Here is a 26,646-nt window from a genome sequence, read left to right as displayed (position 1 = left end):
AGGTATGAGGAAGTTTTCCAGTGCTTGATATAGCACATATTCAAGTTTGGACTAGAACTACAAATTACTGTTTTTCAGGATAACTAGCACTGATGAGAAAGTAAATACTATTTTAAAGGCCTTTGAAAGGCTTCTGTGATCACACTGATGTAGATAAACTGCTGACAGTTTAAAAAAGCAGTGTATTTCTCTCAGTACGGATGACACACTGAATACCACAATATGCAAAATACCTGCGCTTTACCATGATCATCTTTTCTATCAAAATAATCCCAAGTGTTAGGTAAAAACAGTCAAAAGTGTGATTTATTGAGCATCTCAATCAGCCTGATTACATGTCAGATTTGAATTTTGGTAGGTCAGGAGGATGGCAGGGCTAACTTCAGGCTGGATGCCATCACCATTACTATTTTCCAAACAACATTAAGTCCTACATCAATGTTAGCTTTGCCAGGCTTAGGTGTCAACTCCATTGTAATCCTGGGGAAGCTGACTTAAAAAGGAAATAAAACAAACACTATATGCATTTATAACAAACCAAAAAATTTTCCCAATGACTAGAGTGAAAATAAGTCTGGACTGATGAAAAATAATACATCCTGCCCCACCTTGTAACCATTAAGATAAATTTTTATCTGCTTTTACCACTATGAAGAAAAAACAGACAAAATAAGAAAAGCTCAGGGCCAACATCTTTTATTCCTTGAATTATCAGGGAAAAGTTATCCAGAAAGAAAGTTAACTTTCCAAGAAGCACACAGCATCTCAAACAATATGCCTTATTCTCCATCCTGATGACAAGGTCTTCTCAAATTACATAATTGTAAGTACTGCCCAAATCAGTATCCAACTTATTATTTTTTATAAAACCAAAAATCATTCAAACTGTAAATGACCACTATTTATTAAAATATATTTTTCTTCAGTTGTAAGCACAGTCTGAATGATGTCAGGCGAGGCAGTAAGGAACTGTTAACTGCTGAAGAGATATAAATAGAAAATAAAAACATTTTAAGAGTCTTCTTCCATAGCCACATCCTCTTGTAGCTTCTGCACCATTTTGTCCTCCAGCTGTTTTGGTGTGCCTTCAAAGGAAAGAAAAAATTAAATTCAAGATGTCTCTCTGAACCCAAATAACTGTTCTTCTCTGAACAATATATGTGTCTATTCTAGGTGAAACAGCCTAAATATATTGCTTAAAGAGCTGTTTAGGAGTAAACCCATCAAGCCTACAAGTATTTATTGCTCACCTCCATCACTGCCTAAAACTACTGAAGAACTGTTTCAACAGAAAAGCTGATGCTGTTTTTATGCAAAATCTAAAATGCAATCAAACATGTTTTCATCTAGTATGATGAACTTCGATATAGCTGGCAATACCTAGCAGAAACTTGCAAAGGACTATAAAAAATGCATTACTTTTAACAGATCAATGGCCTTCACCCATTAGTTTGTATATAAAGATTTAAGCCCTCCTGAATGCTGTGTTGGATGGAAATAGTGTTAATTCTCAGTAATACTACCAAAAAAAAAAAAAAAAAAAAATCCAGCATTGACACCTGATTCTACTCTCTTTAAGGCCCAGCAGGAACTGCAAAACACTGAAAAGGCAGCTGTTGTTTGACAAACAGATGTACTACATGCTACTGTGCATCAGTACAAAAGAAATAAACACTCAGGTTTATTCTTCTGAACTCAGATCTTTTTTCTTTTTCTTCCCTCAAAAAACAAGGGACAGATCAAACCAAAGTTTAAATATATCCTGATAAAACCTTGTTTCATATATATATATATATATATATATGATCTTAGACTTAATGCAAACTGGAACAAAAAATATAAAACAGACTTCTAGTTAACGTCTAGTAATATGTCACACCTACATCCATGGAGACAAAAATCGCTGGTTAATTTTTATAAAACAATAACTAATGGAAACATTTTTAACTTCTCTTCATTACTCTACTCCATTAACTGTATTTTAAAAAATAAATAATCTTTACAATCCATTTTTATCAACATCATCTAACACAAGCTAGTACTTGCAATAGGTTAGAAACTAGAAAATTATTTAGGAGAAAAAGGTTTCTCCAACTGAAAAGCTCAGTTCACTGAGATTATTATATCTGACACTAGGTACAGATTTTACTGAAAATTTGTAAAATTACCATATTTTAAAAAAATGTTAGGCTTACACTGAAGAAACAGTGTTTTCATGTAAGTTTCACTGTACACAGTGAACTACAAAAACAACCCTACTCTCACAATTAACTAACAAATTCAAAAAGCAGAGTTTAAATACGGTATTTTATATCAATCAGTGGTATTGTCTGTTGAGTTCAAATAATCAAATCAAAGGGAAGACTTAGATAAATGTATTGGTTAACAAACATGTAGTTCATAAGAGTACCAGGTATTGAGTGCCATTTAAAATACTCAAATAAGGAAAAGAAAGGATGAATGCAGGACTAGATAAATAAGAAGGTATGTTTGACTCAGAACAAAGACACTGCTTACATTTAGTGGCAAGAGCTATTCTCCATATTCAACAGACAAAGTAATTGTAAGAAAAATGCACAGGATTATTGATCTGTAGAATTAGTCATACCAAAAAAACCCCAATATTCATCATAAAACTGTATACACAAGTTAACCTAAGCAAACCAGTTAAAGCAAGTTCTTACCTGCATGTGGAGCACGAAGAAGGTGGATATTCTGTTTGACTTCTTTGATGTCTTCTGCCTTCTGCAACTCTTTGCTCTTCTTTAATCTGTGGAGAGGGAAAATTAAAGTTACCTTCAAAGAGGAGATGTACATTTTTATTTTAATGCATGACACATCTTTAGCTAAAGGTATGTAAGCTGTAAATTACTATGATTATGAGGAAGTAAAGGTAAAAACTATCTGAAAACCAATTCAAGCGTACACTGGATACTAAACCAGAAAAAGAGCCAGCACTCTATCAACTCTTACCAGAAATTTGTTTAAATCTAAGACTCCATATTACGAACAAGGAAATTTAACTATTGCCATCGAGTGTCCAAAAGCTACATCTCATTGGACACCCAGTAAAGCGTAGAAGTTTGGTAGAGCCTTCTCAAACTGTTTTACCCCATCGCTTGGATGACTGTATATGTACAAACCAAATAACCATTTAAAACTTTTGATCATCTTTTCTCTGGAAAGACTGACCGTCTTAATATAGAGTTGCAAAAGCTGCCATAATACAAATCCTTCTTCTCACCTGTTCATAATAAATCTAGCTTGGCGTTTTTGCTTTATTTCCTCCACTCTCTTCATTGCGTCAACTGAAATAAAGCAGAAATTGTTTTAAATGTGCTTACATGCCTACAGTTGAAAATACATGCTATTTTGCAGAGCAACACTACCAGCATTCCATAATACCTCTATACCAGAGACAACTCTTACACTATATAGAGGAAGTTATTCCTTCTTCTAAGAGCAGGGTAGAGGAATATTCTGTGTACCAACTATGATGAATTGTATTTTTAAACTTATTTATGCTTCCACTTTTGTGCCTACGCATATTTTCTACAATTAACCACCACTACAAAAGACTCTTACTCTGCTTGAAATCAGATGCAAGTTACCACCTTCTCCTCTGTGGCATTCATTCATGACATAAGTAACTCTTCCATTTTCTAGCAATTGATTTATTAAACAAACTGAAGCGGAATGAGCAGGAAGAAACAAACAACTGCATTAGTATAAAAGGCTTGCACTGGGAGCCTCTTAAAAAGCTGGAGAACAACTAAGGCTTTTCGAAGATGATAATTCAAAATAGAGGAATGCTGCACCTCATTTTCTAACCAGTTTCTGAAAAAAAAATTAAGCGAAACTCCACACCTGTTCACAACTCAAACCTCCTCCACACGTAAGAATTTGGTCACAATTCCAGTAATTTCAAACACAATCACTACAAAGTGCCAACACTCTAAGAAGTCTTCTGAAAACACGTTCGTGTAGTGTAAAAGTTCACTCCCCATAGTTTATCTTTTGTTTTTTCTAAAATGACTCACCGGTCTTGTTCCACAACTCTCTCTGGTATTTCACTGGTTCATTTCTACGTTTTTCAAACTCAAATGAATTATCCTATATTAAGAAAAAGTAAATATAGATTATATACAGAAGGACATTTAGATCAATATATTCTTACTACAGCACTCACTCATATAACTTTATATTTTACATTTTTTTTTTCCCTTTCAGAATCTCAGTTCCTGTACTTTAACAACCGTTACTAAACTAGAAGGAAATAGAGTGGAGTGTTTGACCTCAAAATGTCAGAAGCCACAGTGATTTGTCTGAAGAGAACTATTTACCAAAACATCTCCCTCAGCTATTTTCTTTTTAGCAAGACAAAAGGAGCAGAGAAGACCAATGTGGAGTAGGAAATACAGAGCAGACTAGACAGGTGGAAGGCAAAATTGAAAACGTGTAGAGTCAAAAGCATTTAGTGCAGGTCAAATAAGTTCTACTCAACAGCCTGTAATTTTGAAAAGGTTAAAAAAAAAAAACCAAAAAAAACCAAAAAACCACTATTTCAAGAATATTGGAATAATACAAAATAATTTGAAATTGTGAAATATTTCAATTGATGACATTGTGGTGTTTGGGGCAGCTGGGGGTTTTTCTTTTTGTTGTTTTTTTGTTTGTTTGTTTGTTTTTTCCCCCCAAGAATTTAAAATGGAAAAACAGTTTCCTGATTTTTTTTTTGCTAGGCATACTTAGCTTTACACCAACTTTATCTGAGGACTTTTCCCTGCCCAAAGGTTCTTTTTTGTAGTAGTAAAGCAGAATTATTAGACCAGCTGCTAGTCTTCACTTGAGCTAAAGACAGCTCCAACAAGAGAAACGACAGAGAACAGCAAGAAATGGCACATACGCACTCACAAGCCGTGCTCCATTGGCAGACGAATGTTAGTTTTCACCATGGGACAGCATCAAGCAAAATATCCAAAATACAAGCTGTAGAGCACACTACACGCTAACATCTACACACCATTCTTATTTTTAAAAAAAATAAAATAACTTAAAAAACAAACAAACAAACAAACAACACACACCCAAAACCCTAAAATTCATTTTTAGCCAAGCGTGACACAGCACCACAACAACTCACTGCTGTTTATCCTAAACTGTGTCAGCTTTTACATATTTATAATATACACCATTGTTTTGTATCATGAGAACACACCACAAACAGTGAAAAGAAGTCTCGTAAGAGTACAGATGTTCAATGTGCCATAATCTTCTAACCTACATGCACAGAGATAAACTGCAGCTGCCTCATACTGGCCAGTGGATCTTTTCAATTCCAAACATGAGGGGACAGAATGACCAACTCCTCAGTCATACTGAGTGAGAGAATAACACAGTCCTTCAGAAATACCTTGTGAACAACCACCTGGCAAGATTATGTCCTTCTTAATTTGTTTGTTGTTTAATTAAAAAAAAAAAAAAACTTGAAACCCAGGAAAACAAGTAAATCTATCTAACCTCTACCCAATGACCCTGTTTAAAGCAGCAAGAACTGCCACCATCTTACAAACTACAGTATTTCCCATTGTCACAAACCTATTCAGACACTCTCCCAAAGCTGGCTTATGAAAGAATGGATACCAACCAAACTACAACAAAGCACTACATTTATACATTGTTTTAATTCTTAGCATACATAGATATATCTCAAAATTGGAGCATATTGTCACCTATTTAGACATGTACAAAGGAATTTCAAATTAAGTTATTTTCAAAAAGGTAATTCAACTTAGCCAGAAACAACTTAAAATCAAGAAATAAAATTACAGAAGATGCTAATTAATCACGGCTTCTCAGAGTCACATTAAAAAATAAAATAAAATCACATTCTTCCCCTTGGAAGATCCACAGAAGGCAGCAAATCACTGTGTCAAAATACTTACTAAATTGTTAGTATTCTGTCAAAAAACAGGTAATTAAGTCACAGTAATTCCTGAATTATTTAAGGACTGTCCCACCAAATATGAGACTTCAAAAAGGAGACTTCAAAAGACAACTATCTTATGTGTCTACATAGAGAGACTTCCTGGGGTACTCGGTAACACAGATTATCTGATTGTGCAGAAATACAACTACGAAATGTATATCTACAGACAGTAGGAGATTTATAGATGAAAAAAAAAGCCTTGGACTTGGGAACTGCCATGTATTACCGACGTCGAGACCTGATACACTGGCTTCCACACTGAAGCTGAAACAGGAAGTTCCAAGTTACAGTCAAGCTAAATGAATAGCTCACTCTCAAGAGAACTCACATCCTCTTCCACAATCCCTCTTTTCTCCACTTACTCCATCCCTCGTGCTCATCTAATTAAATGACAACACATTAAGCTAGCTAACCTAACCTACTTGCAATTGGAAGAGGCTAGATTTCTGCCATTTTAGTGAGCTAATGTGAAGCGTGAACCAGTTCAACCTCTTACCACTGTCAATTCTTTGCCAGCTGCTTTCCGGAATGCTTTGGTCCATCTCATCTTCCTGGGATTTCGCTTCTTTTTGAAGTTTCTGTGGCATTTTGATTTGCAGAATCTAAATATCTTAAAGAAGAAGGGGGGGGGGGGGGGGGGGCAGGAAAAGCTTACAGTCAAATCATGTTGTTCCTGCCCCATTGTAAGCATGATATCAAACACTTTTAAGTTTCTCTAACAATACTGCTCATTGAAAACAATATTGATATTTCAAATGTCAATATTTTTAGTTCAAATATAGCTATTAACAAAAAGAATTTCAAGCACTATTCTTATTTTTCCATTATAAAGTCATTTTCACAGCTGTCAGGGACATGCACAAATACTTACCATTAAACTGACTATAAATAAAATATACTGGAGTTGCGAGACTTATTATCTGCAAAAATAACTACAAAACCAAACCTGTACTATGAATAAACAATTTTCTACACCTGTCAGCACTTTTTAGATATGGTCCCATCCTGACAACAAAAAATCCTCACACCTCTCATATAACATTTTTCAATGCAATACACATACACACACACGCACGCGCGCACACACAAAAAGTCTCTCTTCTGGAATGTAGCGTTAAGCCTTAAAGATTACCCTGCAGCAGGAATCCTAAGCACATTAGTTAAGTCCTGGACTGAATTTACTGAAAGCTGTTAAAGCATATGCCAAAACAGAAATTGTAACTGACCTTTTTCCCCACTCCCCCCTTCTGTTTTTCTACATATTCTACAGAATGCTAGACTCCTTTTAGGCACCTGCCACTGCTAGCCATGGAAGCGCCTTATGTTCACCCAGGTGATGTTTTCAGGCCCCCATTAAAGATGCATAAAAGAAACTTCACTGTCCATACTTGAAATTTCCCTTTTATTAGTATTGAAATTATGTAACGCCTTCGGCTGGGGCTGCACGGCTGGAAGGCGCGTCCCCTGGGTGGTGGATAGGGGATCCCTCTCTGGAGGGTACACCGGATAAAATTGAAGAAAGTGCCGCGAACCAACGCAGCCTAAGGGAAGGCCACCCTGACAGAAAACCCACTGGCCCTCCAAGTCATGGGGGTTGGGCAGGAGGCCAACTACCTCCTCCCGGAAAAAAAAATAAAAAGTTACAGAAACGACGAGCATCAACTTTCAAAAAAACGAAATGGCGGAGATGGAGAAAATCAGTAAAGAAGTGAGGAGGAGGAGATGGAACTGGATCGGTCATGTCTTGAGGAAAAAAACAACAGAAGACTGTGCTGTGGCCCTTGGGACTCCAGAGCACGCAGCCGCAGACCGATCGAAGTGGAAGAACGATGTTCGCGCCTTGTGTGCCTCCTGGCACTGAGAGAATTCAGAGAGATCAGATCAGAGATCAGAAATTATGTAACTAACAGCCAAGCTAAAGAACAACCCTCTATCCCAAACTGTACCAAATCCAACAGACATTTTCCAGTCAAAAAAGAGTATGCAGCAAGATAGCAGTAAGATAAGGGGGTGGGGGGAAGGGCCATAATCATATCCCTATTTACAGCTCTTAATCTTCCCTAAATTTGTGCATCACTTTGAACTATCCTAGGCTGCCTAGTTTCCAGAGCAGAGCTGAAACTTTACTTAAGAATACTCGAAATTACATTTGTTATTCATGAGTTTTTGAAAACCTGTTTTTCTTCAACTGTACTCTCCTTCCCATCTAATAGTCAATTCCAAAAAAAATGGAATAGAAAATATGAAACCTCTAGTAAAGGTAATAATCTTCAAATAATTTTTTTTTTTTTACATTCTTCTACCACATTTTTTCACCTTAACTCAGACAAATCTGCCATTATATTTTGCTCTTTCATAGATTATCTGTTCACAACTAACCTGCCATTATGCTACTTTTTTTTAAAAAAAACAAAACAAAAAAATAACACACACCTTGCAGCCATTTTCTAGGAAACAGAACTGTGTCAATCTATATCTACCTCTAAATTCCCAAAAGCTGTGACTCGGATGAGCAATACAGTTGAGCCAGTATTTGTTTTGACGTCTGAGCATGGGAAGGAAGCTATTTGCGTAAGCTGTGTTTCACACTGGGGTCTCCAATACCCTATAGGAGCAATAAGGAGCACAGCAGAGGCTGGAAAACTATACACAACATTTTATGTACAAAATTGTCACCGTAACATAAAGTCCAAAGCGCTATGCGCATCCTGTTATGACAGCCTCAACTGGGTAAGTCACATCAGATATCTGAGTTACAACTTTTAGCAGGGTACCATAAGAGAAACATAAACCATTAAGTTTCGTATACAGTGTCTGCAATCTAGATTGTTCAAAGCTTTAGAATCACCTGCTTAATTATTAATCTGAAGCCTCCACTCCTCCAAAATCAGAAAATTAAAAGATAAAGATTTTTGTATTGCTCTGCAAAGCACATTATTTCTTAGTGAAAACTGAAAACCAATAATTCAGCCCACGCTCTTCCACACGGCCACAACAGCTGCCAAATTACAGTGCCACGAGGGAAACGCTGCCTGCCGCCCCGCCGCGGCCCCGCACCTCCACAGGCCGAACGAGGCGTGGCAGCGGCGTAAGCAGCTGCGCCGGGACAGGGGCACCCACCTCGGGGGGGGCCCTCGGCCACGGCTGCAACCGAACCGCGTGGGAAGCGGACTCCGCGTGTGGGGTCTGAGAGCTCCCCGCCCCCGCAGGGCGGGCACCTTCGGGGCCCCCAGGCGCACAAGGGGAAGCCCCCCCGGCGCAGGGCCCGGCCGGCTCAGGAGAGGCCGAGAACGCCCCGCCGCTGGGCCAGGCCCCGCCGGGCAGGCTGCGCGGGGGAGCGAGCCCCGGCCCCGGCCCCCGCCGCTGCCAGGCGCCAGCCGCGCCCTCCCCCCGGCGGGCGGTACCTTGCAGTCGTTGCGCACGAACATGACGCCGTGGCCCGGGTAGATGGGCCCCGAGCAGAAGTAGCACTTCTCGATCCGCATCGCCGGGCCGCGCCGGGCCGCGCCGCGCCGCGCCGCTCCGCAGGCCCCGCCGGAAGGGCGCGCTCAGCTGACCGGAGGCGGCGGGGCGCCGCCCGCGAGAGCGGCCACGGCGCCCCCTCGTGGAGCAGCGACGGCGCTTCGTTCGCAGGGTTTTGCTGCGGCCATTAAACAGCGCAGCCCCGGCCGATCAGGAGCTTTAACAGCCCCGACACAGGCAGCCGGCTGCGAACAGGGCGGTGCTCGCTCGGGGGCTCGGGCCGAGCCGAGCCGGCAGGAGTTGCCGGGGGTAACGCGGGCAGTGACAGCCGCCAGCCGCCTCCTCAGCAGGCACAGGCACAACCCGCCGCAGAGCCGCCAGGCCGTTTCACGTCGTGTCCCTGTCGCGCCAGCAGCGTACCGGGTGCTGGCAGACGCGCCCTGCCGGCGGGGGGGCGGCAGGAGAGCCGGCGGCAGCCGGGCCCTCGACGGCTCCTGTTGCACCGAGGGGTACAGCGCTCCGGCGCCGTCTCTCTTCCCAAGCTGCTCGCTGGGAAACGGCACTTCCACTTGCATCGGGGGCCGTGGAAGCCTCTACCTCACGCCCACAACGAACAGCCTCGAGAGAGCAGCAACGCTCCTCTGTCGCACGCTGTAGGCATCTGAGCGAACTACCCCGTGAAGAAACCAGCAGCCCAAAAGAAAGCGATAGCCCCAAGAGGCCTGTAAATGGGATCACATAAAGCCTACCTGAAAAACAAAGAGCTCCTTTTCCTGAGCGTGGCTGAAGAGACCAGACACAGCCGCTGTTTCTGATGCGGTCTCTGCCAGACCGAATGGGAAATGGGAAAGACGGCTCCTGTGGGACATAAACCCCTTTACAGCACAACATAGGACTGACCCTTCACCTCACCAAAACGAGGACACTCCAGGCCGCATTCCCACCCAAGGAAAGTAATTCTGGAAGAATGTGCCATTTTTTAATTTGGGGATTTTGGTTTGGTTTTAACTCTGAGTAGTAGAGTAGCGTAAACTTTTCAAATTGGTCTTCATGTCTTTGGCAGGCTTTAACAGTTGTGAAATACAAGGACCATTATGAGACTTATTATATGTCTTAGCAAGATCTCTTAATAAAACAGATCAGTCATATATAAAACATGGAAGAGATTATTGCTCCAAAAATGAGAAACTGGGCCCCAAGGCCACCACATGAACAATGCTGAGACTATAGTTCGTGTGGAAGTTCTCATAGCTGTGCTTTCTTTGAAGCTACAAGAAAGCTCCATTTATTGGCTGACTGGAGCCATAATTTCTACATCATTACACTAACAGGTTACTGGGGGGAAAAGGGTGAGAAGAATATTTACAAAAGCAATACTATGCCAAAAAACACAAACATGCTACATTCACTCACCGGATATACGTATCAGCTACATGCATGCTAGCTGCAAGAGCATGGTCCGTCCTTTGATTTCACCAGAGAGAATCCTGTTGAAAGCTGATACACACTCATGCTCATGAAAGTATTAAAAAACAAAACAAAACAAAACCAAAACAAAATAAAAAACAACCCATACACAGAAACAAAGTTGGGATGAACTATTAGGCAATACTGCATCTTCAAAAGTAAACTGACTTTTCTCTTTCCCAGATGACTCTCTACTTCCCTGAAACATACATTCATATATTAGTATGGAAATGAAACACAAATGAAAAGATTTTGTGATCAGCTTGTGTTTGAGCCCCTCTGGCTTCTCATTATAAATGCAAAATTTTGTTCTAAGTGTGAAAAATGAATGAAGCTGAAACGGCTCAGTATTAACATAAGGATAGAGACTAACCCAAGGAAAGGAAAGGGAGTCAGACACAGATTTTTAAATCTACGGTTGATTTACTCTAGAATTCAGGCAAATCACTTTCTGCTCCATTTCCGTATTTGTCAGATCCAAGTCTTCTACAGGGGAATTAATTTTTAAAGCAAAATTTGAAGTACTGTCTAAAGCTGATGGCTCAGCATGCATTACTCTAAGGAACCTATTACTCCTTCTGTTCTGCCTCCAACAGTTACCTGTTTATTGTGAAAGGACCTAAATGCTAGGCCCTGCACCTTCCTAAATTGTTTGGCATTGGAGAGGGTCTTCTCTCTGTTCTTCAACCTGGGGTGCCATCCCAGCTCAGAATCTGAAATGTTCCTCACCGTGTAAGGCTTTACCACCACAATTCCTGCTTCTCCATTTAAAAGAAATTAACTGAGTATTTGATGAAAAATCCATGTGTTGAATTGCATGTGCCTTAAGGGCAGTTTTTGCTTTCTGGTTTCTAGAACAACAGAAAAGGCAGTCAGCTTGGGGCTATATTAAGAAAGATGGAAGGAATTAAAAGAATTGCTTTAGCACAGTAGAGTTGGTAACCTTATCAGCACAGAACTTGTCTCCAATCTTTTTGAAAACCAGACCTCAGCCACATCCTATTGCAGGAGACACAGGCTAGAGCATATGACTGGTGACTAGTACTCACCCCCAGCCTTAAGGAGCAACAGCTCCGAACTGACTCAGAGACAGAGAGCAAGATAGGACTCTACAGGATATTAGTTAGTCTCATGCTGCACGCCAGAGGGAAGGCTCTGTGGCTGTGACAGAAGATGGCAGCCCAGCTGATAAGAGGAAATAGTAGAGACACACACACACAGCAATTTGATGAGGGAATCTATGAAGACACAAAGTTTACAGCTAGAGGCAAAACCAAATAGTAGACAAGTTTGCTTAGGTCTAGGGCTGCTATGCTTTGGCATATGCAATTGCAATCCTTCTTTTTCAGTTTGATTACTTTGAGTTTTCTGCCCATGTGACTTTTTTCCCCCCATGGGCTGTATTTATTTCACTGAAGACAGCTTTTTCTTGGCAGAGTACTGTATTGTGAAGTCTTTGGTGGTTTCTACAATTTAAACACTGTAGATTACAGACTGTCACCAACACCTCCAGCAGACAGATAGGATGTGAGAGCACAGTGATAGTACAAGCATTTACAATTGGATTTTTCCCTCCTCTCTTTTCATATTGAGGCGCTAATCTCCTCTTCAAGTACAAGCCATTATGTTGTAGATTGGAACTGCTTATTCCTGATCTAAAGATTGAAGGTTGCTGGAGCCAGAATCCAGATTAATTATCAAAAAAGAATATGAACACCTACTCCATTAACAGTTACTCACAGACAGAATTAGGTATCCAGCTGAAAAACAGCCTCACTGGAAGAAGAGGTTTTGCAGCAAACTGAGTGGCTCACTTGTTTGATTTTCGACACAGATTACCACAGCAAGAATTGTTTCACCAAACATCTCAACTCAATACCTTAAACTCCTAACAAAGCTCTGGTCTGCAAATATTTACATACTTGTCCATGTTTCCTAATAGATGTAAAAGAACTGTCATAAACCATTCATACAAACTGTCATATACAGTCATATAAAAGAACTGACAACTGTCACGCATGTACACTTGTAGGATCAGGTTCATAGAGCATATGATCATGTTGGTTGGAAGACACTTCTGGAGGTCATCTAGACCAAAGTCCTGCTCAAAGCAGGACAGATTACACCAGGTGGCTCAGGGCCACATCCAGTTGAGTTTTTAAGTGTCTTCAAGGATGGAGATTCCATAACCTCCCTTGGCTCCTGTTCCAATTTCTGACCACTTGTACGGTGACAATTTTTTCCTAATGTCTAATCAGAATTTTCTATACACCAGCTTTTCTCTGTTGCCTCTTTCCTATTCCTGTGCCCTCTGAGAAGGGTCTGGCTCCATCTTCTGTATACCCTCCCATTAGATAGCTCAAGACAGCAGAAAGGTCCCCCTTAGCTTTCTCTTCTTAAGGCTAAGCAAACCCAGTTCTCTCTCCTCCTACCCCTTGTGCCACCCCTTGGTGGCATCTGCTGGACTCACTCCAGCGTGTCAATGTCTGTCTTCTACTGGGATGTCCAAAATAGGGGACAGCACTCCAGATGCGGTGTTATAATTACTGAATATAAGGAAACGCTGCCTCAACCTGCTGGCTTCATTCTGCTAATGCAGCCCCAGATGCAGTTGGCCTTCTTTGCCACAAGGGCACACTTCTGGCTCCTGGTCAATCCGCTTTTGAACAGAATGCACATCCTCTTTTCTGCAAAATGTTTTTTTCAGCCAGTACTACTGCATGGGGTTATTCCAACCCAGATGGAATACCCAGTCACACTTGCCCTTGTTAAACTCAAGGAGGTTTAGTTCAGCTCATTTCTCTTGCCTGTCAAGGAACCTCTGAAGAGCAGCTGTGCCCTCCAGCATATCATAACCTACCTGGTAATCTACACTGCTCTTGATGGAAGTAGGTATTCTGAAAAATCAGGCTCCTTACCTTTGTAGAAGTAGTAGATTTTATAAAATGTATTGCTCTATTCCCTTTGCTCTGAACATGCTACATGCTCACATTAGCAGCTTTCTGAATGTCTTATGAATACGGAAGTGTTGCCTCTATTTTCTTCTATGGGTTTAAGCTCCTTCTGGCATCACCCAGAAGGCATCAACGCCCCCATCCAACTGGTTCGGTCAGTGCCAGAGGGTAACATCAAGAAGTACCTAGGCCACAGAAGAGAACTTAGACACGTTTGAACTAAAAAAAAAAAACCATAACGCATCAAGGCTGTGCAGAAGGACACAGACTGATATTGAACTGAGACAACAGGAAATGTTACAATTCAGTTCAACAAATGCTGACAAGGTTCATATCAGGAATGTTTAACTATTTTATATTAGTAAGAAATCCTAGGACAAAGCATCATAATGGAAATCCTTTCCAAAACTTTGTTCCGTTACAGATCAACATTTTCTTCTGACACTGGATGGAAACAACTTTTCTTGAAATAACAGTTTCTCATCACATGAGAATTCTTCTTTGTTTGGTTAGTTTTTAGAACTACTGATAGACTAGTAAGAATAGTGTAATTCACTGCCAAGAAACTTTTACCATGATTTATCCTGAGAGCTAAAAAGGGAACAAAAAAGTTTTGTCACAGAATAATTCGAACAGATAAGTCCTATGGCACATTTCAAAGGCTGACATCGAAGCAATTTTATGTAGACTCTCTTTATACAGTAAATAGTTACATATAATATGCATGACAAAATATGACAGTTTCAGTATTTAATATCCAATCTAAACATAAGTATTCAAAAGGAAATATTTTTACACCATTTCAGTAGTCACTTAGCTCAGTAGTTGGTTGCAATAATCGTTACTGTTTTCAGGAAATGGATGGAGCTATAAGCACAAAAACTCCCATTAAAGTTAATGCATGACAAAGTTCCACTGCAACCCTCTGAAAAACAGAGAGTTACATTAGAAGAAATTCAGACACTGAAGTACAGTGAAATGTGTTGTGTCCTACAGTAGAGTTCGATACTCTACTGGTCAGAAACGTGATGTCAACTTCAAAAGGCACTCTGAGTTAAACTACAGTAACTCCGGTCCACAGACATTTTAGAATCTTGGTATTGTATAGTAGACAAAAACCCTATATTTATTCAATATAAATTGCTTTAATCTCTGTCCTAGCCCCAGAGCAGTCAAATTATATTGCACTTTTAAAATATTCTGTGTAGGCTGTGATAAAAATCTAATATTTACATGTTGTGTTTGTTAAAGAACAATGCATTACTTTGTAAAATATTTTAAGAACCAAGTTTTAACACTTATTCTTGCATTATTAACATAACCAGACGCTACACCAAATATACTTTTTTTTAATTAGCTCCTATTCTAGAAACATTTTTGGTCCAAAAAATTTGTTGTGCTGCAATTCATGTTTACAACTGGTATCAATGTTTGCCTGAAACTCCAGTAGTTAGAATATTTAAATAAATAAATATATAATTTCTAAAGAAGTAATAGCTTTGGAGTTTTGTAAACAAACTGCTGTGGAAAGTCTGTAAAAAAGACTCAATTTGGCATGTCATGACTTTAATTGGCAATACTTTAGAGTTATACAACCTCTGCCAGGGTAGAAAACAGTTTGGTAGGCACATCTTATAAATCAGTCTGGAAAAAAGACCCGAAAAAATACTGATTGTGCCTTAGGTTGTATGAATAAATAAAAACGATCAAAATGTAACATGGTCCACTGAAACCAAAATTGACATTTATGTGATCCAAGGGGGGGGGGAAGAGAAAAGCAACTCTATTCTTTTTTAAATACAACCTAAAGCAAATGAACAAGCCGTAAATGAATATATGATAACCAAGATGTACAAGACACAAAGGTTGGCAGAATAAAAGGCGCATTAGAAATACTGATCTAGACAGAACTCGTATTTTAGCTGCATCTCACCAGAAGACAATCATCATTCATTTTTCACTCCAAATTTGAAGAAACATTCCAAATCTGTGTTTGGTAAAACAAATTCAGCGCAAAGCACTAGCTCTGATGAAATTTTGCTGACATCTAGGTTCCCCTACATTCCTGTTAAAACATGAGTGGTAACATAAATGAAACATAACAACAGATGTACAGTTATGCCATTTACATATAAATGTATATGCATGTTCTAGAAATTCAAATGATGTCAGGAGGTCTCATAGGCTGTGTTGGATATATTTTATATAGTACAGTTGCAGTTTACACGTTCAATTTCATAACATACCCAAAGTGCTCTACATATGCACCCCTGTGCTTCTCTGTAGTTTTTTTATTCTATATAGAATAACTTTCTATTGGTTTTCATCACTAAAAATAGATGGTTTGAGAGAACAAGGAAAAACTAATTGCAGGCTTTTGCGGAAAACACAGGATTTGCTCTTTAAGATTGTTATTGATTGATGAAATGATTAAATGTTCCTTTTCAAAACCAAGAACCATGTTGTTAAGCTTGCTGTTAATAGAGACTTAAGAGCTGTCACAGTATCTAATCTAAATGCCTAGTCTATCTAGTTAATGGACCCTTCAAAGGGCAATTGAGAATCCTTCAATTCAGAATCCTATCCTTTCTCATTGCCCATAGAGAGATGTTTCTAAATTTGATAATGAAAATTTCTCTCCTTCCCTTCCCTTCAAAGTAGAGAATTAGAGTAATATCCAGTGCTACACCAAATTAAACCTCTGTCCCATCATTAATAAACTGCATACCTTGCAAGCAAAGGTCAATGTTGTTTGAGAGGAGAAAAACAAAAATTAGTATCAAGAATTAATATAGCTCATTAAATAACTACACAATGTGATTTATCCATAAGTTAAACAGTTAAGCTGCAACTGTACTATACTTTAGCATCTACATTAAACTTAATTGTAACCAAGTTAACAGCCACATTTGCCTTTTTCTTGCTCCTCATTCAGTTGTTCTGTAGAGCTGTGCCCATTGGAGCGCACTACCCCTTCTGGGATCCAGGATTTATCCACACACCGTTCCATGCGCTTCATAATGAGGTCAAGCAGAGTTTCAATGGCTTTGCTTACATTATTCCCATTAGCTGCACTGGTTTCAAAATACGGTATTCTGCAGAAGACAAAAAACACAAACTTACATCACACAGTTTATATTCATAGGAGCAAAAGCAATACATGACTACTGCCACATACTTAGAAATCATACAAACACTGTTACTGCTACTCCATAGCAGAAAGACGCTAAGTGGTCAGTGGTCTGAAATGCAAAAGAAATTAATGAAATGGCAGGTAAGGCAGAAGGATAAGCTTTAATTTACATCACGGAGTCCACAATCTACAGAGGCACTGGTCAGTATGAGTTCCCAAAGTTATGCTCCCGAGGTCTGTTTTTTTCAGCTCCATTCCCCATAAGAGATGCAATTACTTTATATAGCCTTGTGTGTGTAAGTGTTCCCCTTACTGATTTCTATCTACGTCAGCTAGGGTGTCATTGCAAGAGAGGGAATGCTAGTATGGATGTTCCCCTGCAGGCAAGGCAGTAAAGACTCCTAATGTGGTAGTCTTATTACTACAAAAGGTGACTGTTTCTTCTGTTGACACCTCAACTATAAGCTCTCTTACATAAAGAAAACAAACAAACAAACAAACAAAAAACAAAAACAAAACAAACAAACAAACAAAAAAACCCAAAAACCCACTGTTCAGATCACCTGTGTCATTGTTAAAAAGATTTCTGGGCACCTTGGTATTGAAAATACATTGCTAGTTTTCATTATCATCGTGGGTCAGGATGTTTCAGCGGATCTGCAGGCTTTTGACCTTCTGTGCTCAGTGCTCCTCATAGGGTGGTGCTGGAGTGGCTACATTAGCGCTACTCCCCAAAAATGACTGAAACAATCACTTCATAATTTTAAGTATTTCTTACTTAACTTGCAAGATTCTATGAGTGGTCAAAAATATTACACCACTGTCTCAGTGTGTAGGTCTCCTGCAATCATTTTCAAAATACATCACTTACCAGTACAAGGCCTTTCCACAGAAAGAGGATATTCACTATCTCACACTTTTGTTACCAGAAGACTGTCTGCTGCAGCAGGATTTATCTTGTTTTCCCTCAGGAGCATTTGGGAAAGTGAGTCCTAGCAGCTATCTTGTCTCACTTCTAGGGGGCAGAGAACTTTGTAACTGCCTACAGATTGGACGTGATCTGCAACTTTGACTTTTAGCTCCCTATTCCTAAATTAAGTTGGCATTTTCAGCCACAAAGATAAATGCTTCATAAATTACTTCCAGAAGGTGAAATCTCATACAAAGAGATCTCTTCCAAATCTTTAAGAAATGGCTACATGCCATCTGCTGCTGTTTAAAAGTTTTTGCTCCTTCACAAGCAGCTGGGTAAAGTACCAAATGCACTTGCTGTTGTGTGTGTGACACGGACTTCAACCAAGCATTCTCACAGGAGAAGGAAAAAGTAAGAAGGTAATATTGCGCTAAACCCATTTGTCTCTAATAGACAGTTTGTTTCTGATTTGCCTCCAATGACTCTTCAAGGTCAAGGAAAGCTAATTTGTGACTATGTGATAGGAAACACAACAGGACTAGACCTGCAGAATAAGGCAGTTATCACTGAGGACCTGGTGTTCACACTATGCGTGTTTTGTGGGCTTTACTTTGGACCAGCTCTAATCTAGTCCCTCAGACTGAATGGAAGTTACTGGTTGGAGCACATCATCTAGTTTAGTTTTCAACTGAGAAGGAATCCAGTTCACATGCTAGAAAGCTGCTCCACTATGTGAATCAAACCACAATAAATGGATCAGAAGATTTTCTTCAAAAGTGCACTTCTGATCCACACTGAAATGCAAATGTAATCTAGAGATGAGACCCAGAGAAGAGTTAAAGGAGTGTAAGAGTACTATGGGATTAATTAGTATCTGATAGGAACAAAGATTTCACATAGTTCCTTTAGGGACACATGACCTGTGCCTGTGGGGAAGGGGAAAGGCAAGGCTACCCTGTCTTCCTGCTGGTCTGACTTGGTTTTCAGACTCCCTGGGAGTCTCCGAGAGTGCAGATGCCTGCACGAAAACACTGCTGACCCCCTTAAGGCTAAGTCACTAAGAATTCACCTAAGGTACAATCCTAACAAAATTGCTTGAACAGTTGAGGGAAGATGGAATGGGAGGGGGCAGAGAACAGGGGAACCGTGGTCTGGACCAGAACTGCTCTTCTGTGGGAACCCAGCACTCCGTAGGCAGACTGTCCAAATGCTGGTGAATGGGTCCCCCAAGGCTCTCAAAGAAACTGAGGCCACATGTTTCCATGGCCATGTGAAAATTTACTTTGTTTACTGCCACGGAAAGAAGAAGATTAACCAATCTCCAGTGCAAGATTATTGCAAGACTAAGAATGAATTTTTAGGCAATGCAGAAAACATTAATCTCTGACAGAAAAAAAAGATATCATACTGGCCAGTTAAGCATTCTAAAATGCTTATTTTCACAATAACCCTTCCGTATACAGAAAAGGCATTACAGAACACATTTCATTCTGCTTTAAACACAGCAATAACTGGAAGGAAGTTACTTACCGATATTTTTCTGCAAGTTCCTTAGCCTCTTCTTCTTTCACCATTCTTTGGTCTTCCAGATCACTCTTGTTTCCACATAATACAATGTCAGGGTTTTCACAATATGCATGCATTTGTAGCTGACCTAACAGCAACAACATGAATAGGGGTCACAACTTACTGTCACACATGAAGCTCAGTAAGAACACTACCACATTTCAGGGGACACAAAGTCCTTCAGGAAAACAACTCTTTGAAAGACAGGAAAAAAAAGTACATTCTCTGTTACGTCACAGGACTTCTGCTATTGCACTGAGGAGCCAGAGAACAGGTGAACATCCACTATCACATACCCAGTGAAAAAGCCAGGGAACAAGCCAGGGGAGCAGAAGCCTGACAAAGCTAGCACAGAAGCTGTGTATTTGTAGCTTAAGGAGTTATGCTCCCCAAGCATCTTCAGTGAGCTGCCAGGAAAGCATATACTTCCCTCTCCTGATGGATGATGCAGTTTGGGAACTGCTTCACCTAGATACACCAGCCTAGTAACATTTACCTTCCATTAAGTTTTGCTGACAAAGCTTCAGGTGAGTCAAAATAGAGTTTTGCATAGGCTTTCCACACACTTAAATTACTGGTTATCACCAGAGTTGGGGATACGATGTTCTCTCAGCTTGCTTTCACATAGGTTAAGATTCAAGTTCAGTAGGCAAAGCTGAACGTCAAGTAAGCACTTGAAGCCAGCACTAGCAGCTATTACAGTTACGAATGCAACGCTTACTTTCTTTTACTGAGAAAGCTATAAAAAACCCCAGTATTTTCAGTTTTATTTCTCAGTGAGACTCCATATTTACAAACATAGCCCCCTTCTCACCTGTGCAAAGAAAGAAAGAAAAAAGAAAGAATAAAGAAATGCCATACTTATCCAGTTCCTGACATTCAGAAAGCTTTGCTCATTTGTCAGATCAAAGAGTAGAAGAAACCCCATGGCATCTCTGAAGAAAGCCGTCGTCAAGCTACGAAACCTAGACAAACAAAGTGTAATTAGTTGGCTCTTCTGACACGTTACTTTGAAAATATAATTGCATACAGTCATAAAACTGAGGTAGCTTAAGACTGAATTAACTAGAATGAAATATTCATCATAATTGTTTTGCTGATGTAGGGACTGGATAACAAAAATTGCTAACATTACTATGGCCTAATCAAGGCCTAAGGAAGTCAAGGAGACATTTTGCTCAAGCATGAGAGCTTTGGATAGTGTCTTCTACTATAAAGCATGACTTGATCAAGATTCAGAAATTAAAATAAGAATGAAATTCAAACTTTGAACAGAAATTTGTCCCCTATACACATCAGTTCTTGATTTTAAGACTATCAACCGCTAGGACGCTACTCTTTCGATAGACAAATAGAAAAGAATCCTTTGAGGTGATTTCACCTGTCTGACTTTCCCAAGACCTCAACATATTTACAGAAATTTAAGGAAAACTGAAAAAAGAAAAGCTTTAAAAACATCTATATACCTTGGTCATGAAAAAATAAACGGAAAGTTTCCAAAAAGCAACAGTTACAATTTTAATGTTCTACAGTTGTAAGTTACAGTTGTAATTTAATAGGTATTCATAGGAAACTTCTCCTCACTGTTAAAATTAAAGTAAGCATACTTTCCCATCTTGAGTCATACAATTAAAATGAAACAATCAATAAAGAGAATTCATGTACTCTGTTCCATTTGCATCTAGCTTGATGACAACTGCCTTACTTGCTAGGTAGAGGGGGCAGAACATACCTTTCCTGCCCTGCAGTATCCCAGAGCTGAAGATGTATCCTCTGTCCTCTGCCACCAACACCATCTGGCCCATTGGGTCTATACACCTGTAAAATGTAAATTTGCAAGACTGAGTATTAGCAGTCCAGCCTCTATAGAAGACAAAATAACTGACATTTAAAGCGATTAAATGCAGCAAAACTAGCATTGCCAATGCAAAGATCCCAACTACAACTCAATCCCTCTGCTTTATAAGACAAAAGTAATATGGGTTGCATTTTAATTTTGCATCCGGTTGAATATTTAGAAATAAGGGTAAAAGTGAAACTGGGAAAAGGGTACCCAATAGACTATAGACTCCAAAAGATATTTAGGGCGGCCATTAAGTTTCATTAGGCAAGCTTAATTTTAGTATTTTGATTTTCTACTTTTTGCTATTATCTTGTATCGCGTTCAAATTAAAATGTAATTATAAGAAAACAACAGTCGGATCATGCAATCTGGCAATAAATTTGTACCACTAACAGAACCTCATTAGCAAACAGAATATACTCATGAAGACATCTCCTCTTAGCTTCCAAAAGATTGCTGAAAAAGAGCTGAGGGGAGATCTTATCATATCACAGCGTAAAAAGCAGAAATTGGATTATAATAACAAAAGCTGAAGAGTTTACTCAGCATGAAAATATAAATAAGGGCATCTGTTAGCTTTGGAAGGATCAGATAAAAATAGATTCATTTCTTGTTTAGAACACTTCGTGTTAGGTCATCTTCTTCACCTTCAACTGTCATTGTACCTAAGATTACCAGAGTTACAAACATTATCTTTAGAGACACATAAACTTGCTGAATTTGTGGATTTTATGATTCAGGTTGTGAAACCTAAATCTTATCCTGAGTTATCAAATATGCTGATCAAGTAAACCCACCATGTTTACTATCCCACAAAAGGAATACTATCTTATTCAAGAGGCCAGTTTCGCATTTCAGTAAGATATTTACACCTTCCACTACTGTGGTGCATGTCATCCATCAAAAGCCAGTCTGCACAATGCCCATTACACCATCCAGATTTCTGGACACTTGGGAAATCATCAGACTACACTGAAAGGCATTTAATACTTCTACATAAGAATGAAAAAAACTTGTGTCAACTCAGTTTCTCAGTGCAGTAAGGACTAGCATCCAATTGGTTATCATAATGCAGTGCTCAGCCTCATGTCAAAAGTATTGTTTGCCTAGTTTAATAACAATTCAGGGGTTAAAAAAACACAAACTACCTTATTTTTCACAATTTTCTGGTAGTGGTAACTGCTTAGGAAGACAGATCAGTTCCATGTATCATGCTATCCCACTTCATTCACATCTTAAAATGGTTTTAAAAATCAACATTACAGTCCTTGTTCACTAGCCATTTCAGTTCACAAACAGCAAAACCATTTTTACTATAGCCCAATCCTTCCTCGTGAAGGGAGTTCAATAAAAGTGCTACTCCAGGTACTATGTGCACAACTCACAGAGTAGATCACTCATAGATACACTTGCTGAGCAGTAAGAAGTGGTTGCTTAGAGTCAGCTCTTCTTACTTTAACTTTGGGGAAAATGGGGGGAGGGAGGACGACAACACAAAACAACGACAAAAATAACCAGGTAAAATGAGATCATTTCCTTGTCACAAGATCAATTACACAGTAACTATTGATTGCATGCCTACACATAAGGATCGGCAGGTTAGATTTTTAAAAAATAGATTCTAGCCATCATCAAGACAGATACCATTTTAAAGTAGCACACAGTTTGTGAAAACTCACCACTCTCTTTTCCCGAAAGTCAATGCCCACTGTTGTGATAAATTTGGAATTAAATTTGCCATCCGTATATTGGTAAAGAAGGCTGGTCTTTCCTACTCCAGAATCACCAAGTGCTAGAAATTTTATGAGGTAATCATAGTCCCCATCAGACATAGTGAGAATTCAGGAGACACCTTAAAAAGCAAAGCGAAAAGGATTAGTTAGTGAACAATTCTGCCAAGGCTTTTTTTGACAAATGTTTAAAATACAAATCGTTATTTGAATTATGAAGCATCCAGCAGTGGGACCAGTTCTGTACTCTTTTACACTGATTTCACTTTAAACTCTCAGTTATGCCAATTATCAATATCAAATTCAGCTGTGACTGAAAAAAATGCATAGTTAATTTTATTACATTCCTCTTATTACAAAGAGAAGACAAAATAATTTTAACTTCTTCAGGAAAGACTAAAAAATCAAGGTCAAGTATTCAAGATATCTGGAACATGAACTGCAGAACTGTTTTTAATCTGTGTGGAAGCTGGCAAAAGCTACTTGAACATACCACATGCCCACTATATTTATTAATAGAAAATTACTGTCATTTTTATTTAGCTATTTTTCAGTCTTGAAAAAGTTTTTTCGTATCAGGAAGAAAAATAACCAAGCAACATTTTGTTGTTGTTTTTGTTGGGGTTTTTTTTGTTTTGTTTAGAGGACCAACTTTCAAAGTTTTTAAAGTTTTTATCATGATGGTAATTAATCATTTAAACTAAATCGTGATTCTGAATTGCCATTAAACAACACACACATTTTCCTGTGGCCCATACGCATTTAAGAAATTTCTCTCTATCTTTTTTGTACCTTTGAAAAAATGACCATATTAGATATAGTCCGATCAAAGTGCAGTAACAGCTAGAACGTATAACAAAAATCACTAGCAAATTTCATATATACTAGAAAGAATAATGTAAGTGCACTAGTACTTTCCTGTTGAGTAGCTACTGAGCCTCTCTTCCCCCAAAACAAACATTAGAGAGCTGCCTTATGTTGTTTTCAAAGAAAAGAACATGAAAAGATAAGCCTAAAATAATCATTCTAAAAGCAACATAAAACTGGCATTAAATTGCCTCTTATGAAGGAGGGAAATAGATACCAAAATACAAAAAATAAGTTAGATGATGAAATAAAATACCAAAAAAAGTAAAACCTGCTGTTTCAACTGTAAATATCTGTATTCAACTGTAAATAAAGTATGTTGGAACTATTTGTAGCTTGAACTAGATAAAATCATTCATTTCAAGTCAAACACTGCAGTAGTTTGCATCAATAGCAAAACACCAATTCATTTCTTGAATAGCAACTCACAGCTTGAGGTTTGGAAAAAACTCCGTATCTGAAGTCTGTGGGTGTCAATCACCACCGTTAAGCTAAAACCATGACTATCTTTAAAGCTTCAACTTAGTGCTGCTCTTGGTTACAAGACAGAACTGTGATTAGTTGACTTAGTCATGTCTGGACTTACCACGATCAAATGCAGACAACGGTCAGATTTACACCCAGACACTCTCCAGCTGAAGAGTCAGTGGAAAGCATCTGACACTTTTTTGCCATTTCCAGTTTTGAAGTCTCCCTTCCCCCAGCCAAGGCATATTTTACATTATGCCCTCAATGACAGTAAAACCTTGCAGGAAAGGGGTTTTAGGCAACAGAGTCACTACCACACAACAGCCAGCTAATTCACTTTCCACTGCTTTGTTTTAATACAAAGTTTTGCAACAGAGTAAAAGATTGAAACAAAAAACCTTGCAGTAATAGTTATGAGTGAGCTTTTTACATAAATACACCACAGCTGCAGGCCTGCATCTACCACGCAGGTCTGAAGGAGCAGTATGTGCAAGTGAGCAAGTGGAACAGGCAGCCACACACTGACATAAGAATATTTTTAGAAGAAATTAAAAGCCCTGATCCATTAGACACACTCACATATACCAACAAAAGGGGGTCTGAGGTTTTTGTTTCGTTTTTTAAATCCTCCCCCATGTTGGGGAAGGAAAAAACAAAGTAAAATCAGATCGCCTACCTTGTAGCTCTACAAAAGGTCTTTTCATTGAAAGGCACTAGAAGAAAGGGAAAAATATTTTAAAAAGCAAACAAGGAGGTTTTTACCAAAGACTGGATTTGATTTAGACTTCCATCTCTTAGATGGTGTTTCTTTTGCCCTCAGATGTTCTCCAAGGGCAAAGGGCTGTGTAAGCTCCCCCTCTACTCAAGTACGTGTTCTTTCAGCTTCAATACTCCTAAAGTAATTGCTGCTTAAAAAGGCTTAAATGCAAATCTTATGGCCAGTATATTATATAGAGACAAGCTAGCTTCATGCCTTCTACTATGCTATCCCACTTGTACAGAAGTATTTGCCTTGTTGGTATTTTGTTAGCTAGCTATAGGTATGTAGAACATACTTTTAATAAAACATACAAATGATAGTGCCACCTAATCACTGCTAATTTATGTTGTAAGAAAGCTAATTTATTTTGTCCCCTGTGCAAGACAGAGGAAAGAAGGGGGCTACAGCTCTTACTTGGAGCTGTAAGAAACTGTTACAGTTCAGCTGCATCCGTCCACTGAACAGAGCTGGGTGAAAGCTCTGGTTAAAACAGAAAGGTCAAGGTTAGACCTTGGGAAAGTAAAACCTAAAGGTATTCCTAGTATCATATCTGATTTCTGGAGTATTTGTTTGGGCAAACACGCCACATCATTCGGACCACTTAAACCTCAATTCTCCCTATGGCTGGTAGCAAATAAAATTTGCAAGTGACTGAAAGAGGACTAGGAGCCCTTCACAGAAAGGGCCTAAAATGCTTTCTAAAGGATTTGCTTGAGAAGGAAATTTTCCCCTTAGGCTTTTGAAATGCACACACCTTTCACTGCACCCCATAATGTCAATCTATTATTCAGGTATCTCCAGGGAGTGGTTCTTGTGAAACCCTGCACAATTAACCTATCCTTGGAGACAGGCAAAGAGCTATTTTCTTAGCAGTTTCAAGCCTTGTCCTCCTCCTTGTACAAATATTTAAGTAGCTATCTCCACCCTCTACTTCCGAGACCTGCAGTCCTAGGGCCCAGACACAGCCAGCTCCACACAACAGAAATAAGAATATATTCACAGCGAAGTATATTAATAGCAAAAACTGCTGTGGCGTTTTTAAAAGTCATGGCCCTGTTACTATAAACTCATCCCATTTTTTGCTTCCAATTTTGCTTTTTTTGAAATTAGGCTTTATAGCTTCATACCTTCCAGTCTTTCCTTCCATATCTCCATACCTCATGCATCACGAGAGTGGGAGGTAAAAAAGGAAGAATCAGAAAAAAAATGATGCTACAGTTGGAATTCATCAGGTCACCAAAAGAAAAAAAAAAAACAAACCTGAATTTGTTTTAGAATGATCATTCCCAAATCTTGCTTCTAAGAGCAGGAACTCCTTGGCTGAAAAAATTCACTGATGGACACAGTTTTAGGCTCCACACCAAGCCCTCTAGGGTTTTTGCCTTTTGTAAACCCATCCTTGAATCCCATTCATCTCTGGCTTTGCACTTCACCTAGCATGCAGATGGACAAGGGCTATGAACAAGTGCTGGGAAAACTCCACTGGCCTTTTCC

At 39.2% G+C, this 26,646-nt stretch overlaps 2 protein-coding genes across 7 annotated transcripts in view; both read right to left on the bottom strand.

Annotated features, from left to right (window-relative positions):
* Nucleotides 1-680: 680 nt before the first annotated feature.
* Nucleotides 681-9,557, bottom strand: RSL24D1 (ribosomal L24 domain containing 1). Its single transcript, XM_082322092.1, has 6 exons — nt 9,394-9,557; nt 6,486-6,599; nt 4,041-4,113; nt 3,245-3,308; nt 2,685-2,770; nt 681-1,085 (listed from the first exon to the last, which is right to left on the bottom strand). Exons 1-6 carry the CDS (start codon nt 9,472-9,474, stop codon nt 1,012-1,014), a joined length of 492 nt encoding a protein of 163 aa, XP_082178218.1. The 5' UTR covers nt 9,475-9,557; the 3' UTR covers nt 681-1,011.
* Nucleotides 9,558-12,363: 2,806 nt separating this feature from the next.
* RAB27A (RAB27A, member RAS oncogene family) overlaps nt 12,364-26,646 on the bottom strand; it is a 36,769-nt gene continuing 22,486 nt past the window's right edge. For 3 of the 6 annotated variants that reach the window (XM_082322130.1, XM_082322127.1, XM_082322132.1), the window contains 5 exons: nt 23,007-23,179; nt 21,217-21,302; nt 20,346-20,449; nt 19,449-19,572; nt 12,364-16,967 (listed from right to left, as the gene is read on the bottom strand). In XM_082322130.1, coding sequence (XP_082178256.1) covers nt 16,769-16,967; nt 19,449-19,572; nt 20,346-20,449; nt 21,217-21,302; nt 23,007-23,159 — 666 coding nt within the window. In that variant the 5' untranslated portion in view covers nt 23,160-23,179 and the 3' untranslated portion in view covers nt 12,364-16,768. Of the gene's footprint in view, nt 16,968-19,448; nt 19,573-20,345; nt 20,450-21,216; nt 21,303-23,006; nt 23,180-25,068; nt 25,106-26,279; nt 26,337-26,646 lie in introns of those variants that run through there. The other 3 variants (XM_082322129.1, XM_082322128.1, XM_082322131.1) reach the window with 2 other exon arrangements.

This window comes from Platalea leucorodia, assembly GCF_965183815.1.
Source record: "Platalea leucorodia genome assembly, chromosome: 9".
Classification (NCBI taxonomy): domain Eukaryota; kingdom Metazoa; phylum Chordata; class Aves; order Pelecaniformes; family Threskiornithidae; genus Platalea; species Platalea leucorodia.
Note: the sequence above shows the minus strand (reverse complement) of the source record. Positions and strands in the feature narration are given on the sequence as shown.

Excerpts from the sequence above, each read along its gene's own strand:
- RSL24D1 (XM_082322092.1), bottom strand. The coding sequence starts at position 9,474 with ATGCGGATCGAGAAGTGCTACTTCTGCTCGGGGCCCATCTACCCGGGC. Across the intron at positions 6,600-9,393 it reads TCGTGCGCAACGACTGCAAG|ATATTTAGATTCTGCAAATC; the intron begins GTACCGCCCGCC and ends TTCTTCTTTAAG. Across the intron at positions 1,086-2,684 it reads TCTTCGTGCTCCACATGCAG|GCACACCAAAACAGCTGGAG; the intron begins GTAAGAACTTGC and ends TTTCCTTTGAAG.